The 16,401-nt window shown below is 41.4% G+C and overlaps 2 protein-coding genes across 6 annotated transcripts; both read left to right on the forward strand.

Moving 5' to 3' along the window:
- Positions 1–3,736: 3,736 nt before the first annotated feature.
- On the forward strand, positions 3,737–7,449 carry LOC115692473 (uncharacterized). The gene is made up of 2 exons (XM_030619318.2): positions 3,737–4,034; positions 5,716–7,449. Exons 1-2 carry the CDS (start codon positions 3,741–3,743, stop codon positions 7,081–7,083), a joined length of 1,662 nt encoding a protein of 553 aa, XP_030475178.2. The 5' UTR covers positions 3,737–3,740; the 3' UTR covers positions 7,084–7,449.
- Positions 7,450–10,198: 2,749 nt separating this feature from the next.
- On the forward strand, positions 10,199–13,881 carry LOC115692481 (silicon efflux transporter LSI2-like). Of its 5 annotated transcripts, none has more exons than XM_056304279.1 (5): positions 10,199–10,477; positions 10,868–12,462; positions 12,577–12,766; positions 13,430–13,634; positions 13,733–13,881. In XM_056304279.1, exons 2-5 carry the CDS (start codon positions 11,269–11,271, stop codon positions 13,770–13,772), a joined length of 1,629 nt encoding a protein of 542 aa, XP_056160254.1. In that variant the 5' UTR covers positions 10,199–10,477; positions 10,868–11,268; the 3' UTR covers positions 13,773–13,881. The 5 variants fall into 5 exon arrangements, with proteins under 5 accessions (XP_056160254.1, XP_056160253.1, XP_056160252.1 ...); XM_056304278.1 differs by having other exon boundaries at positions 10,200–10,477; positions 10,868–11,004; positions 11,079–12,462; positions 13,430–13,881; XM_056304277.1 differs by having other exon boundaries at positions 10,200–10,501; positions 13,430–13,881.
- Positions 13,882–16,401: the final 2,520 nt, after the last annotated feature.

Raw genomic sequence — 16,401 nt, forward strand, 5'->3', positions numbered from 1 at the left:
AGAGAAATTTTTTTGCCATAAGTATATTGTCGAAAAGTGCACTTTGGACATTCCGGAGAAGAAACGAAAAAGGAGGGTCGTAAATTTCACGGAATTATTTTTCTATTTGATGAAGATTACCGGATTACTTTAAGATGCATTGTTCTTTTAAAAAGAAAATTATGAACACCATCCTCAAATTTTGCGCTCCTTATGGATTGCCTTTTTCACATTTCAAAACCTACAATTACCATTCTCCTAACATTGCATTGGATTTCAAGTTGCATCTCTCATCCGGACATAATTTACCAAGTTGCCATTTTCGTTCTCAAATCATCTCATCCTCCGTGTTTGATTTCACTTTTTGAGTATAAATTTGGGTAAGCATGAGTGCAAATTGGTCTTTCTAGGATGGAGCTAGCGGCGTAAATGGAGGTTTGAAATGCGAGGACGGTATCTGGTATGGAGAACAAAGCCGATGATGGGTTGTGCTTGTTAGTACGAGCCTTATGACCGAAGATTCAATTACATACTTAAACTATGCTACCTAATTGTATTTCATATACTCCAAGCAAATAAACTATAATTTCTTTCTTTGAGGGCGTGAAAATATAAATGGGCTAAGAACACGAATGGTTTCCGAATTTTGGCAAAATGTGCAATGTGATATCTGATCTTTCAATTTGTTCAATATGATCCGTGAACTCCGATCCAGTGTGCAATGTGAGCCCCTGAACTTTCAATTTGTTCAATATAATTCCTAAATTTTCAATTTGTTCAATATGGTCCATGAACTTTTAGTTCATGCTCAAACGTTCAAGATCATATTGAATAAATTAAAAGTCCAGGAATCACATTGCACATTGATCTAAAGTTCAAGGACCATATTGAATAAATTGAAAATCCAAAGATCACATTATATATTGACCCAAAATTTAGGAATCGTTCGGGTCGTTATTCCAAAATAAATTAGTAATCGTAACCGCACCGGTGCAATTTTTTTTTTCTCTCTCTCTCTTTTTTTAAGACAGAAGTGGGGGTGGGTGATGATGAGGGAAAGAAATAGTAATAGAGAGAGAGAGTGGAGGGCCTGTCACTATCTTGCGCACGAGGAGAGATGCACGAAAAGTGGATCTCCACACGTGCACTCCTTTGACAAAAATTATAAAGTTCCCCTCCCCTTCTATGTAAAGGGACGACTTCTTCTTCTTCTTCTTAACTTAATCATCTTCTCGCGAAAGCTGGGAACCTCCTTGGACCGTTTTGCCCTCGCGTCTTTGCCTCAATCGCGCGGGACCTTGTGCGAAGGGAATCTTCGTCTCTATCGCTTTTGGGGGGGCTCGCTTTGGGGGCGAAAGCGACCTTTCATATTTTTATTTTCAGATATTTGTTGCGTGAGACGCTTGCTGAAATTAAACCGATTATATCATATAATATAATACCAAATTATTTATATTTGTCTGACAGCTAAGTTCATCCTATGCTCAATTAAAGGAAATAATAATAATGGTAATAATATAAGAACGGCTTGAGCGAGGGTGGTACGCTATCGATCGATTGTGCAATATAAAATGTCTCTTCCTTTTGCCTTTTTTTTTTTTTTATAAAGAAAAATTTTGTTCACGTGATTGACTCTAAGGAAAGAGATGGTGCTCCTTGCAGGTTCAATTTCGGAGATGAATGGAACTTCTTTCGATAGGTAAAGTTTGAAGGTGATTATTGTGGAGGCCGAGGTTTTTACCGTGGTAAATGTAGTTTTTTTTGGGGCAGGTCGATCGTAAAGAATCGTGTCTAGTAGAGAAGCCAATCAAACTTGTCTGCCCTGATAATAAGCTGGAAATTTCCTAGCGTGGCTGGATAAATACGGAACGCATGATTCGCCTAACAGCCAGGTCGGCACATTTATTGGCTTATCGAAAAAGACGAATTTGGACGTGAAACGACACATTTTCGCAATCGATCGATTCCGTGGGCGCATCTCGCGGCCACGATTACGAATTATGATTTTTAATTATTGACTTGTCGGTTAGCGACAGCTCAATTTCCAAAAAGGGACGAGCACGGCACTCACCCGCGCAAACTCGTGCATCCACTTTCCATTTCTATCAAAATCACTCCTTACCCCCACGATGCTATTTTTCCCGACAGAACGCAGCAAAGTCGCGGACGCAAAAGTTTCTATCGACCTCGCGAGCCTAGGATCCAAGATTCGATTAGGACCCGCACCAAACCGTCCCACAACGTGGAGCTCACGAGCGGAACCCTTTTGTCCCGGTCGCGGCTACTACACATTCGATCCAACCTCGCCTACACCAAAATCGAAAGTCACCCTCACATCCGACGAAAGGTAATTTAATACGGCACTACACGAGTCCACGGAACACCGAAAAAAAAGAAGAAAAAGAAAGAAGGCATTCATTCTACGAGAGACATGCCATCAATGCCGACCGTTGGCTGGCCCATGCGGGGCTCGGCTCGGTCGGGTCGGCCGGGGCCAGCACGGACCATACGGCGTTCACGAGAGTCGCATGTATTAGGTTGGTTGGCTGGCTGGCTGGCCCCGAGCAAATAAATACGTTTTACATATCTATATCTATATCCCCTCCTGCCTCGGTAAATACGGACGCGGCTCGGGGGCAATCCCGTCAATTCGCCCCCCCGGGGAGGTTGGGGGGGGGACCATTAACTTTTCCCCACGGCCTCTCTCAAATCATTATTGGGTGGCGGATTGAATGGGAATCGAGCTTGGAATCCCACGGGGGGGGGGGGGGGCAGCAATTATGCGCCAAAATCTTCGCGACTCCAATTGGGCGTTTGACCTTTTTACGAAGAGGGGGGCTTCATCATTTCCAAATCACAACCAGATAACATGTTCAGACTGCAAAAAACAAACAAAAATTTAAGATAAAATAAAATTAAAAAAATTTAAAAAAAATTAAAAATAAAACGGCACAGCTGGCCGGCGTCCAACTCTTATCCTCAAGCGGGTTTCCTTTTCTTTTTCCTTAATAAATAAATAAATGAATATAAATATTTCCCCGATTAATTAAATTGGGGTAAAAACCAAGAACGTCGCATTATTCTGTGGCCCTTGAATAGTTAGGGGGCGAAAATTAAGTACGAAATAAATTGCCCGTCCGTCCCACTACCCTATTTGTTTACTCCAGAGGCAGATGACCCTTTTGTTCTCTGTATTTCGGTCGTATTTATATATATATTTGGCGTAGGAAGCTTTCCAACTAACTGTTTCCACGCAGAAATTGAGGGGGAAAAATTGTGAAAAGAAATAAAAAAATGTGTGTAATTATTAAATGCGGTCACATGTTTTATCTGAGAAAGAATGATTTGAGTATTGCAATTTGGTGCTTTTGCTTAGCTGGGCCCTTCCGTTCCCCCGGATGTCCCTTGCAAACTAAATCGCGATTTAAAGCTCGAGATTTCTCCTTTTTTCCAAAACGGTGGACTCCGCGATGGGAATTTGGACATGCGACTTCCCGTGGAGTGCGCACATGTCGCGACCACAGGGCTTGGTAAATAAAAAAAAATTTAGGGTAAACGTATCGCGTCAGGCACGATATATGATTTTTGATGAGAGATGGGGCGGAGAAATTGGAGGGTAACTACGAGAGGAAAGAACCGGACCGAACCGAATTGTCGGGTCCTGTGATTAGAGATTAGATTAGATCAGATTAATTATTATTGATTTATAGATTTATATATATATGCGGGAGGAGTTCTTCAACATGTGGGAGAGTAATTATATGCTTCTTCTGTCTGCTGCACATTCTCTCTGCTCCGAGCTTCCATTGCCAGATCGAAACCCGACTCACTCCTTCCTTCCTTCCCTTCATCTTCCTTCTTCTTCCTTCTTCCTTCTTCGTGTTCGGAGAGCCTCTCTGCTTTCCCACAAAATGAGAGGCGTTCACCACCGCAACCACCACGACCACGACCACGACCACCACCACCACCACAGCATCAACAGCATCGACACTGTGAACGCCGCCGCCACTGCGATCGCCGCCGCCGAGGCCCGCGCCCCGCCCGCCGCCGCTCAGGTACGTCTCTGCCGAGCTCTGCCTCTACGCCGCCGTGTGTCCCGCGGGCGCGGGGTTGAGATTTGGGTCCCGCGTGGTTTCTTAAGCTTCGATTTTCGAGCTCGAGGTTGGTGTCGGAGGAGGAGGAGGAGGAGTGGAGACGTGATTTGTGCATTTCCGCGTGTTCGCCGCCGTGCGTTTGTTCGTTCGAATTCGCGCTTTCTCCTTGATTCTGAGCTTCCGGTTGGTGTCGAACGCCTCATCACGTGAATCGAGTCGTTGTGCGTGCCTTGATTCCCTCCCCTCGTCTTTGTGAGAAATTTCTTTTTTTTGGGACGAGTTGTGGTTAGAAATTTCGCGTCTGTTTTAGATTGGAGCTACGGAGTCGCGAATCGGGTAAGTGAAATGGAGGCGGTGTTGTGATTTGTCAGCACCAAAGGCAGAGGCTTTCTTCTTTCTTAGGTCCTGTTTCGTCGCTGAGAAGATTGATCTAGATTTGTAAATTTTGCAGTTGTGCATATTGAATTTTGAGATTGTTAACTGCTTTAAGAGCAGTGATGTATGGAGATCTTGTAGACTGGTCATGAAGAGTTGAATCTGCTCAGGTGGAATTTGCTTTTGTTTGTTTTCGTTATAATTGCAATACACATTGCATGAATTCTCATTTCTTGATTACACGCTTTAAAACCAAGAAGAAGAAATTCAACCACATAGAGTTCTCTAATATCCGTGATTATTGAAAATGGAAGTGATCACTGCATTAAGCTGATGACCAGTAAGCACTCCAAAGAAAGAAGACGCGGTAGACACAGTTTGGGAGCTCGTGATTTGGGCTTTTCTTTCATATGGGTGACAGAGTGTTTATAGACTTGTAAGAAAGGGACTTAGACTAAGGAACTTGGCGGTGATTTTTTATATCCAAAGTTTTGTACCTTCTTCTTAGCATTGTTTTTCTAAGTATGGTTGTCCAGGAAACGCCTCAGTTTTCCCGCCATTTGCATGCTTCTGGCAGATTTCTGCTTAAAGTCAGGATTTCATGCTGGAAGTGTCTCTCTATTCTTATTGTTAGAGTGTTTAAATGCTAAAGCACGTATTCTTTTTGGTAGCTTAAGCTTTTAGAGCAATTGCTTGTGCTCCTACAAAACTTTACATGGTATAAGTACAGGAGGATTCGAGTTCAAATCTTTCTGACTCCTATTTATCTACATTATTGTATATTTACACACTTTAGTCTTAGGCCAAAGTCCAGCCTATGCATGAGGATGAGTGCCAGAAAGTTTAAATATTAAACCCCTCTAGGTTGTGGTCTCACAAAATTTTACCCCTTACGGAGTAACCTTTTTCTATTTTGCGCAAGGTGATTGATTATTAGTCAGATATGAGCTATTTATAACTCTTGTTCCTGTTTGTGTAAAGCTCTTCATGGTCTGGTAGTGGAGCCTATGGATTGTCATGACAATGAATCAAAATAGTATAAATTCTCTTAAAAAACTTGTGGATTAGTTCTAGTACTTGTGAGTCCCCTAAATGACTTCATAAAAAAGGGTTAAGGTAAACTTTTTCTGTTTACACGCCTGATTTTTCTTGAAACAAACACTTGTCTGTTGATATTTGATCCCATCGATGTTTTAATAACTGTTATTTCAATGAGACTTTAGTGCTTTCTAACTTACAGTGTTTTTTTTACCCAACGCAAATGCAGAAAAGAAGATGGGGCAGCTGCTGGAGCCTATACTGGTGCTTTGGACATCAGAAGAGCAACAAACGAATTGGCCATGCTGTCCTTCTCCCTGAACCAGTCACTCTGGGTAATACAGCTCCTGCAGCAGAGAACCAGGCCACATCAACTGCTATTGTGCTGCCGTTTATTGCTCCTCCCTCATCTCCTGCATCATTCCTCCAGTCTGATCCTCCTTCCGTGACCCAATCACCTGCCGGATTACTTTCCCTTACTTCTCTTTCCATAAATTCTTATTCTCCTAGAGGCCCTGCATCCATCTTTGCCATTGGACCTTATGCCTATGAGACCCAGCTAGTTTCGCCACCTGTATTTTCCACTTTCACCACCGAACCATCCACTGCTCCTTTTACTCCTCCTCCGGAATCTGTGCAGTTGACTACGCCTTCTTCTCCTGAAGTTCCCTTTGCTCAACTGCTCACATCTTCGCTCGAACGCACGCAAAGGGGTGGTGGGACCAACCATAAGTTTTCGCTATCCAATTGTGAATTCCTTCCTAATCAGTCATATCCAGGAAGCCCAGGTGGCAACCTGAGATCACCAGGTTCAGCAGTCTCATATTCGGGAACCACTTCGCCATTCCCTGGAAAACATCCTTTTGTCGAGTTAAGAATGGGGGAAGCTCCCAGGTTATGGGGCTTTGAAAATTTTTCCACTCGCAAGTGGGGTTCAAGAGTAGGTTCTGGGTCTATAACCCCAGATGGTGCAGGACTGCGGTCCAGACTTGGCTCTGGATCTTTAACACCAGATGGCATGGGAGTGGGATCGAGGCTGGGTTCTGGATGTTTGACTCCCGATGGCACTGGCCCCATGTCCCGCGATGGCTTTCTTCCTTTTGGCAATCAACTCAGCGTAAGGGCATCAGTTCCAAGATTGGATGATGGATCTAAACATGACGAGACAATAGTAGATCACAGAGTATCATTTGAATTAACTGGTGAAGATGTTGCACGTTGTCTTGCAAATAAAGCCGCGACCTCTTTCGGGACTTTATCAAAATGTCCCGAGGATGAAGCGGCTGAAGTCCTTGCTGAAAGAGGTGGGACTATGGGAGTCGACGATGATTCTGATGAACGATTTACTGAAAAAGGTACAGATGATAAACTTGTCAAGGGGTCAGGTCCAATGGAGAAGGACCATAGCTATCAAAAGCATCGTTCTGTCACACTTGGATCCACCAAAGAGTTCAACTTCGACAACAGGAATGGAGGTATATCTAGTAAGCCCAATATCAACTCCGAGTGGTGGGCAAATGACAAGGTTGCTGGGAAGGATATGAAGTCTGGTAGCAGTTGGTCATTCTTCCCAATGCTGCAGCCTGAAGTCAGCTGAGGTCAACTTTATCCTCCTCAGCTTCATCTATGTGTACAACAGCCAGCAATTGCACTTCTAGAAGTTAGATCTACTAATCGACTAACCCCATTCAAAGCATATCTGGAGGTGATAACCAGATGTAGATTAGACACAGCATTGCTTTCTTGGGTTTGGATGACTGCTGATAGATGGATTGCATGTGACTTGTGAATGCTAAGTGAGGATTTTGGTAGGAGTGCTGGTATCGATAGGGCATTCTTTCTAGTTCTTTTACCTTACAGAACATAGCTTTTACATGTAGCAAGTATAGTTAGCACAATGTGCACTATTCATTATGTCGTGTGCAATAAATGATAGAGACCATCAATAGATGCAGTTATTGTATATGTCTTTTTAGCCCGACTTCACCATGTTGATTTCTAGGGTATCTGTTTCTCTATTAAGATGATGGATTGAGTGAGCTCAAGCTTTACATCCTCATCTCCTATCATGAGGGGAGAAAGAAAGATATCTTATGTCCAATTAAAGTTGCCCACTTTCACTCAAATTTCCCTAGAGACTATGTCTGTATGAATCATCACCTGTGACGTGACTGATGAATTTCGCATTAGTTATGTGGCCGTAAGAGAATTTGTGGTGCTGGGCTCTAGTTTGGTAATTGCATGAAAAGTCCTGTCCATGTTAAGCACACAAAAAAGCTTTAGAGTAATTCTCTTTGTATATCTGGTGCTATGCCGCACATGGATACAATATGATCTTACTACCAAATACTGATGCCAGCTTTTGTTGTGCTATGGGTGGATAAGCCTGAAGAGCCCTTTTTTAAGGTAAAGGCCAAAACGCATTTTCCTGCTCATATCGACCCTGTGTGCCCAGACACAGAACATAGACTAGACAAGAGAACGGCCAGGGATTACTCCATGTGGGTTGTTGCCCATGATTTTGTCTGTACCAATTTAAATGAACCGAATCAATAGTAGTTTAGTAGAGATCCAGACCCTTCTTGTCATGAAGTGGATAAAAACACAAGTTCGCAATCTCTTCTTGCACTTGGTAGTGAGGGAAACTCGGTCTGCGTGAGAAGACATGCCACCAACTTCAGAGAAGATGACACGGAACTCCCTACATGGCTGAACATGTAAACTGTTCTACCTACTAATTGAGTCCTAGAAAGAGTTCCTCCCCAAATTTTTGTTGCCTCAAATGGTTAGGTGTCATTCAAATGGGACATCACCCTGTTGTCATATTCGGCTCAAGCTTACTCATTAGCGGTAATGTTGGCATTGCCCACGTCGAGTTCCTTCCGATCAAATGTCCATTCGTTTCGTCACCATTGAAGATATAAACCTAAGCTAGAAACAAAAAGTAGTCACATTCTTTACACTTTCTGTTACAGATTATGTTATCTATATTGGCGCCATGATTGAGAACATTATTCGTCCGTCGGCGCCGTCCCATGCGTGGGGAGACTTAAAGAAAATATATGTGAAGCACATAACTGCTGCTTCCAAGGAACTGAAAGGTGTTCTTATTCTTGGGTGAATGATAGGGCTCGTTGTATTCTTATACCTTAATCAAATGCAAAGGTCTATTCTTGCCTGTCCAATTCCGGCCTTCGCAAGATCAAAACCGATCAAGTTTTCCCAGACCATTTTTTAAGAATCGCACAATTATGGGTTAAAGAATTAAATACCGACAGCGACATCATGAACCGAATCCAAAACCGTATTTCCACATTTAAATGACAAGATATAATGAAAAATCAAGCTAATGCACCAAAATTTGTTTAGCCCTCAGCTCTCAACATCCGAATTCGAGTCCTTATTTCGACACTTTTCGCCACATTTTCTCGAGACCTGTGGCTTCTATGGGTGCGAATGGTAACCATTCTACTCCAGAAATCAAATTCTTGCCAGAAATTGATTTATGGAATTCTTGCCAGAAATTGATTTATGGAGGAGAAATCTGTTTGGTAAAACATGACTAATTCTGCTCCAGAAATCTGTTTTGATTTGTTGATTTTTTTTGCACCTAAAAAAATTTAAATTTTACTTAAAGTGGGTGGCCACAGGTATTATAAGCCATTCTGTAAAGTTTTGAAATTTTTGATTTTTTTAATTTTTTTTGGACACCTAAAAAAATTTAAATTTCACTTAAAGTGGGTGGCAACAGGTATTCTAAGCCATTTTGTGAAGTTTTTAATTTTTTTTAATTTTTTTGGGCACCTCAAAAAATTTAAATTTTACTCAAAGTGGGTGGCTACAGGTATTCTAAGCCATTTTGTAAAGTTTTAAAATTATTTATTTATTTTTTATTTTTTTTGGGCACCTAAAAAAATTTAAATTTCACTCAAAGTGGGTGGCCACAGGTATTTTAAGCCATTTTGTGAAGTTTTGAAAATTTTTATTTTATTATTATTTTTAATTTTTTTGGGCACCTCAAAAAAATTAAATTTCACTCAAAATAGGTGGCCACATGTATTTTAAGCCATTCTGTGAAGTTTTGAAATTTTTGATTTTTTTTGGGCACCTAAAAAAATTTAAATTTCACTCAAAGTGGATGGCCACATGTGTTTTAAGCTGTTCCGTGAAGTTTTGAAATTTTTTATTTTTTTTATTTTTTTTAAAAAATTCACAAAATTTCATATTTTCCCGAAATCTGACTTTTTTTTTATTTTCTGGAAATTTTTATGAATTTTTCTAGAATTTTTCAATTTTTATGCTTTTTCTGAAAAAAAAAATTATGAGAAAATAGGGAAAATGCATTCCGGAATCAAGAAGCTAAAAAAAGTAGCTTCTCTTTTTCTTGCCAAAAACTCATTCCGGAATCGAAAATGCATTCCGGAATCAAGAATGCATTCTGGAATCAAGTATTTTTAACAAACGCATTTTTATTCCAGAATGCAAAAATCGCTCCAGAATGCATTCCGGAAATTTTTTAACAAACGCCATTCTATTTCGGAATGCATTCCGGAACGGAATTTTTATTCCGGAATGCATTCCATGCGCACCCTATAAAAATTAGTCGGGTGTTCAGAAAATCCGGACCTTTTTTAGCATAAAGTCACCGTGAGCTCACGACAAATCATGTGACGTGTAAGAAGAGACGAAGTGCCAAATTTTGTTTTTTCGGAAGGGTAACATATAGGAAGTGGATAAGAACCGTTGATCCTGAATCCCGATGCTTTTGGGTAATCGTCGGAGGCCACTCATTGTCAACGACGAACGTCTCGTACTCTGATCGACGCTTGATTTCTTGGTGAGAGACTGAGACTTCCATTGTCGCCTCATGAATTGATCTGTCACTCGGATCATGCGATCTGTACGTAGAGCTCGAAATGGCCATGTCAAAAGGGCACCCTCGTTCGTGGGTCTCTCTTCGATCACTCGCTCGTCAGGTTCCATGCACTCAGGTGAATCGTTGCTGTTCTTTTGAGGTCGTGTGACTCGACTATAACATTATTGTTCTGTGTGTAATGAGAAGAACTGGATTTGTATGACCATTTTCGGATAACATAGCTTGTCCCTTAGATTGTCATTGGACTGAAAAAATCGCTGGGGTTATCAGTTTACCCTCTGTTCAATATGAATTGCGATCCCAGAGATTGATCTGGTTCTTTCTATTCGATTCTCGACCTGACTTAACTGAGACTCCGTGTGAGTGGATTCAAGATTGGATGGGTGTACTTGTTTCGCTTTAGCACTCTTTTTAACTGAGGATCATACCTTGTTTAGTCCTTCTTCTTTCTTTAATGAAGAAATCTAGTATTTGACATGTTTGAAACTTGAGGGACCTTTCGCAGTCAGAGACTCTGGTCTTCGTTTTGTGGTTTAAAGCCGCGGACAGCTTTTGAAGCTAAAGCTATCGCTGAGACTGTTTTCGCTCTTGAAGAGACCGAGCTGATCGGGACATTATCCAGTGGAAAAAGACTTAGTCGAGGTGAGTTGAATTGACTATTTGGTTAAGTCAGGGCATCTTACGGCACTCCCGTTACTGTTGTCTCCTTCGAGCAGCCTAGAGTATGAGAGTGCCGCCAGGAGATTATCTTCTTTGGAGTCTATATTTGGTTTTCACTATGTTCTAATGGGGAACCTTGCTCATGGAAGCGAATTATGTATCGACCGTGAAGTTCTGGTAGTTAGTGTTTTTTGAATCCATCGAGTTCTGAGTGCTAACTCTCATCAATCGGCCAAAAAACTGAAAATGGTAATGGCTTCATCGGTGAAAATAGTTCTGGGATCTATCGCCTTTGCAGTCTTCTGGGTATTGGCGGTTTTCCCAGCTGTTCCGGTTTTGCCGATCGGGCGGACTGCTGGCTCCCTTCTAGGGGCAATGCTTATGGTCATTTTTAGGGTCATAACGCCCGATGAAGCTTATGCAGCGATCGATCTTCCAATCCTTGGTCTCCTATTTGGGACGATGGTCGTTAGTGTGTATCTTGAAAAGGCGGACATGTTTAAGTACTTGGGCAAGTTGCTCTCATGGAAAAGCAGGGGAGCCCGGGACTTGCTTTGCCGTGTCTGCATAATATCCGCCATATCCAGCGCCCTATTCACCAACGACACCTCCTGTGTCGTCTTGACCGAGTTTGTCTTGAAAATAGCCAGGCAACATAATCTTCCTCCTCATCCGTTTCTACTTGCTCTTGCCTCGAGTGCAAATATTGGGTCATCAGCTACTCCAATTGGCAATCCTCAAAACCTGGTTATAGCAGTTCAGAGCAAGATTTCGTTCGGAAGTTTTCTTTTCGGCCTTCTTCCTGCGATGCTGGTGGGGGTTGTTGTTAATGCTTTGATTCTACTATGCATGTATTGGAGCCTATTATCCGTTCAAAAGGACGAAGAAGATGCTACTACTGAAGTGGTTGCCGAGCAGGACGTGAATTCTCATCGCTTTTCACCCGCAACAATGTCGCATCTTTCGTCCTTAAATTCTCAGGAATGGAACTCTAGGTTGGAGTCCATGAATATGCAAGGCTCTCCCATTGTGAATGTTCACACCCCGGGTCAAATTGAGACACTCAGAAGCCGCTTGGCTCCAAATGAAAGTGAAATCCAGAGGGCCCTGAGTAGCACGCTTGACTCAGGAAGAAATTCAAATGCGTCAAAGGAGGCAACTGCCGACTCTTCTTCTCAGAAAAGAAATGAGCATGCTTCTTCCGAGAGGGTGCTTTCAATGGACAGGTTAAGTGATGTACTCTCGATGAAGTACTCACAAGGGAAGGAAACCTTGGCCACTAGATGGAAAAGAATGTTATGGAAATCATGCGTTTACCTGATCACCGTAGGAATGTTGGCTGCATTGTTAATCGGTCTGAACATGTCTTGGACTGCCATTACAGCAGCGCTAGCTCTTGTCGTCCTCGATTTTAGGGACGCACGACCATGCTTAGAGAAGGTAAGCCAAGCCTTTATACTCTCATATCAATTTGCTTTAATTTATTTGGTGTCCATTGATAGTGCTGCAATATACTCTCTGGTTATTCTTAAGTTTATTCTGTTTTTTTACCAGGTTTCTTACTCTCTTTTGATCTTCTTTTGTGGAATGTTCATTACGGTCGATGGATTCAATAAAACTGGAATTCCAAGCAGTCTCTGGGACCTCATGGAACCCTATTCCAAGATTGATCGTGCTAGTGGGACAGCAGTTCTGGCTGCTGTCATACTGGTTCTCTCGAACTTGGCTTCAAATGTGCCAACAGGTACAGTGATATACTTGAGTTTTTGCTGTTTTTTTCTTCTATTATCCTTTTGCAGCATATTTCGGTAATCTTTGTGCATTGTTCTAGCTTGTAAGGAACTTCAACCTTAGAAAGCACGCTAATAATGCTAAACTATCACAATGCAGCTGTTTTATCAGGAATGCTAGTGTAATGACTGAACATACATGTTTAACACCCTCCGGTCTTAGTCTCATAAAGAGTATTTGATATCAGAATGCGAGCAAAGACGGGTCACCTATTTTCATTAAGAACACATAGGCTAAGGAAAGAAAACATGCTCATGTCCTGCGGTTCTTACTGTTAGAATATATGGTCCTCGCTCTATAAGACGTCCTTGTATTTCAATCAACCCAGATGGTTCGTTCTAATCAAAGCATTCGCACTAGTACTTAAGACTAATCGAAGATGCGGTATGTGCGCAATTGCCTTAATGTTCATCAAATTTATAATTAGCATTTTGTTCTGTTCCTTTGCCACTCCCTATGGCGACAAATAGAACCTGACTCTGAGCTGATCCCGCTTTTTATCTGATCTGATGTGAATCTCCTGAACAGTTCTGCAATCAACAAAACTTGTTATTGTGTGTAGAAGTTAAAAATCACAGGGCACTGATTCTAGTGATATGTGTTGGTTGCCACACAGTTCTCTTGCTTGGTGGACAGGTCGCAGCATCCGCCGCTGCAATCTCAGCAGCCGAAGAAAAGAAGTCGTGGCTCATCCTGGCATGGGTCAGCACAGTGGCTGGGAATCTCTCATTGTTGGGATCGGCCGCCAACTTGATCGTGTGCGAACAAGCGCACCGTTCCCCGCACCTTGGGTACACTCTGTCCTTCTGGAGCCACCTTAAGTTTGGGATTCCTTCCACCGTTGTAGTGACTGCCATTGGGTTGATTCTCATAAGATGATATGATTACCAATGCATCATGTAAAGTTTACTTCTTGCAGGCAAACGTTGTTTGGACCATTTGTGTCATTGAAGAGGTGAGACTGTAAACATTTTCTTGCCCTGCCCTGGCCTTCTTATTGACCCATAATGTTGCAAACTTCTGTTCTTCCCTTTGAGGAAAAATATGGAAAATTTTCCCATCACTAAATTTCTGGAAATGTTGGTGAATTTCACGTACCAGCTGGTAAAAAAAGTTGTGGCTCGTGTATTGCTTGTCCAATAACTTGTTAGTTAGTTACCAATTCTTATATCAAATTACCAAGTGTTATTTGATTGTTTTATAATATTCTAGTTGTTCAAATCAATTATCAACTTTGGTTCGGGTAGACTATCAACGTGTAAAGTTCTTATAATTATCATCTTTACTCCGAGTGATTTGCCAACTTTTGCCTGATTGGATCACAAACTCTTGTTTGAGTCACTTACCAGTGTTTAGTTAGTAATTTCGAAATTACCATTATGTGTTCAATTTACCGACTATTATTTGCTTAGCTCACTGACATCTAAAAGTTTACCACCTTCCGTGTCAAATTACCAATCTTAATCTGAGCTGTTCTTCAATTTTTTTTTTCTGATTTTGACAATTGATTTCAGCTAGCCAACTCTTGTTTCAGGGTCCGTCTGTTTTGCAGAAAAAGAACGATTTAAAAAATATTTTCTTGAAAATGATCGGTTATATTGATTGGAACAGTTAGCCCACAAAAAGTGTTTTCATTACCGATAATAATATATATCTAAACTTTTTCGTGGACGATGAAAATAGTTTTTGTTCATACATTTTTATAAGTGATACAAACGATCATTTTTAAGAAAATGTTATTCAAAACATGGATTTTTCGCAAAACAAACGGACCTTAAGTGACGTATCCACGGTTTTTTAGCGATGTAAAGTTTTGTTAACCATCCGATTAGAATATTTCTATTGTGATCTAACCCTGGTTATGTCCCATAGTTTCGCACTACAATCGATGGACGTAGCCAGCGAAAGAACATTAGATAACCGCATGCATGGCTTCCTAAGCTCCACGACGGCTGTGGAGCCCTAAAACAGAGAGCATTGATATTGATAACGATACGTCTGTCTTCCTTTGCGAACGTGAATCTGTTTTGGCCTAGTGTTTCCGTGGACAATATCGATCTCCTTGGACTGAATTCGCGTCCTAAAACAACGCGGTCGAATCGGGTAGATTTCGTAATATAGACCATCTATCTAAGCACGTAATCACACAGCATTTCATAACACGTGACTTGGTGATGGTCGCTGAGTGGTAGATGTAGATGCACATGAAATATAGGTATCTAGAGATCCTCTTGTCATAAGGGCACGTCGACCTTGGTTATGTCCATCTCGAGTGGAAGACGGTTATCTGATAGTTTCCATCTGGCCATATCTTTGATGAGTAGAGACATCGTCTACCTAATATTGTATTTGTGGTTGTGACTAGACTTTTCGGATAATTCTTTTGCATGTTCCCCAAAAAATGATGAGCTCATGTACATGTATATTTTTTTACTCTGATTAAGATAGATGATCAACTATATCAATATCATATCTCTATTTGAGGGTTCTTGTTAATTCCATCTGTTCTCTCTCTCTCTCCTTCTCTGTGAGCTAAACATGGCTGTGTACTTTCAAGTCAAAACTAACTTCCTCAGAGGGGATAGTCCTGCCAACCATTCATATGCTGTCTTTCCATCCATCTGCACACGCACATTATCTTCTCTCCAAGCTCTTGGTCAATGAATGGCCCAAGAAAAAAACTCATTTTGCTCTTTTTCGTCCACCTGCAGATTATCTCTCTCTCCAAACTCTTGCTTAAGGTATGGCCCAAGAAAGAACTCATGCCCGATGAACTGGCCTCAATCAGAGGAACTCTTGATCAAAAACAGGGGACTTGAACTTCCGTGTTAGAGCGAGAAGGAAGGAAAGTCAAACTCGGAGCCAACTTGGACTCGAACTTCCATTTGTCTACTGTGGGTGGATACATACGGATTATTTGAATAATCACATGAATGCTGTCAATTATATGCATGATTACAAGCTGACCAGTATAGATATAGGGTAGCTATATACACCGTCTGTCTTATCTACCTTTAATTTGAGGGTTGTAGCAACCCACTATCTCGATAACCATAAATCATAAAGCTGCGTGAACCAAAAGCTCTTGATCAATATCAAAACAGGGGACTTGAACTTCCATGGTTGAGCGAGAAGGAAGGAAAGTCAAACTTGGAGCCAAACTTGGACTTGAACTTCCATTTGTATACTGTGGGTGGATTCATACGGATTGTTCGAATAATCACATGAATGCTGTCAAATTTATGCATGCATTAATTACAAGCTAATCTCGATAACCGTAAAATCATAAAGAGTAAGGTTTTCTTTACATTGGCGGTGCATGATTTAGTTTTCCGTAGATATATATGTCTCAAATTTAGTGAGAGAATTGTCCCTTTTGCAAACACATGTGAGGAGAAAACAACACACCGTTTAGCTAACGCATTTTGAATCACTGTTTGCTATCCCTCCCTTGCTTGTTCTTTTCGTGCATGGTGGTCCACGAATACCCCCCAAACACGAAACCAGATGATTCTGGGCATTAGTCGATTTTTTTGATGGAGTGAAATATAGAAAGCAAAAAACTAGTGATGATTAGTATTGGGGGTT

Source organism: Syzygium oleosum, unplaced genomic scaffold, assembly GCF_021117445.2.
Source record: "Syzygium oleosum isolate NSW1041296 unplaced genomic scaffold, Sole_v2.1 Sole_v2.31, whole genome shotgun sequence".
In the NCBI taxonomy this organism is placed as follows: domain Eukaryota; kingdom Viridiplantae; phylum Streptophyta; class Magnoliopsida; order Myrtales; family Myrtaceae; genus Syzygium; species Syzygium oleosum.

Coding starts and splice junctions, on each gene's coding strand:
- LOC115692473 (XM_030619318.2), top strand. CDS start 3,741: ATGCTTCTTCTGTCTGCTGCACATTCTCTCTGCTCCGAGCTTCCATTG. Junction 4,035..5,715: donor CCCCGCCCGCCGCCGCTCAG/GTACGTCTCTGC, acceptor ACGCAAATGCAG/AAAAGAAGATGGGGCAGCTG.
- LOC115692481 (XM_056304277.1), top strand. CDS start 11,269: ATGGTAATGGCTTCATCGGTGAAAATAGTTCTGGGATCTATCGCCTTT. Junction 12,463..12,576: donor CACGACCATGCTTAGAGAAG/GTAAGCCAAGCC, acceptor TTTTTTTACCAG/GTTTCTTACTCTCTTTTGAT. Junction 12,767..13,429: donor GGCTTCAAATGTGCCAACAG/GTACAGTGATAT, acceptor GTTGCCACACAG/TTCTCTTGCTTGGTGGACAG.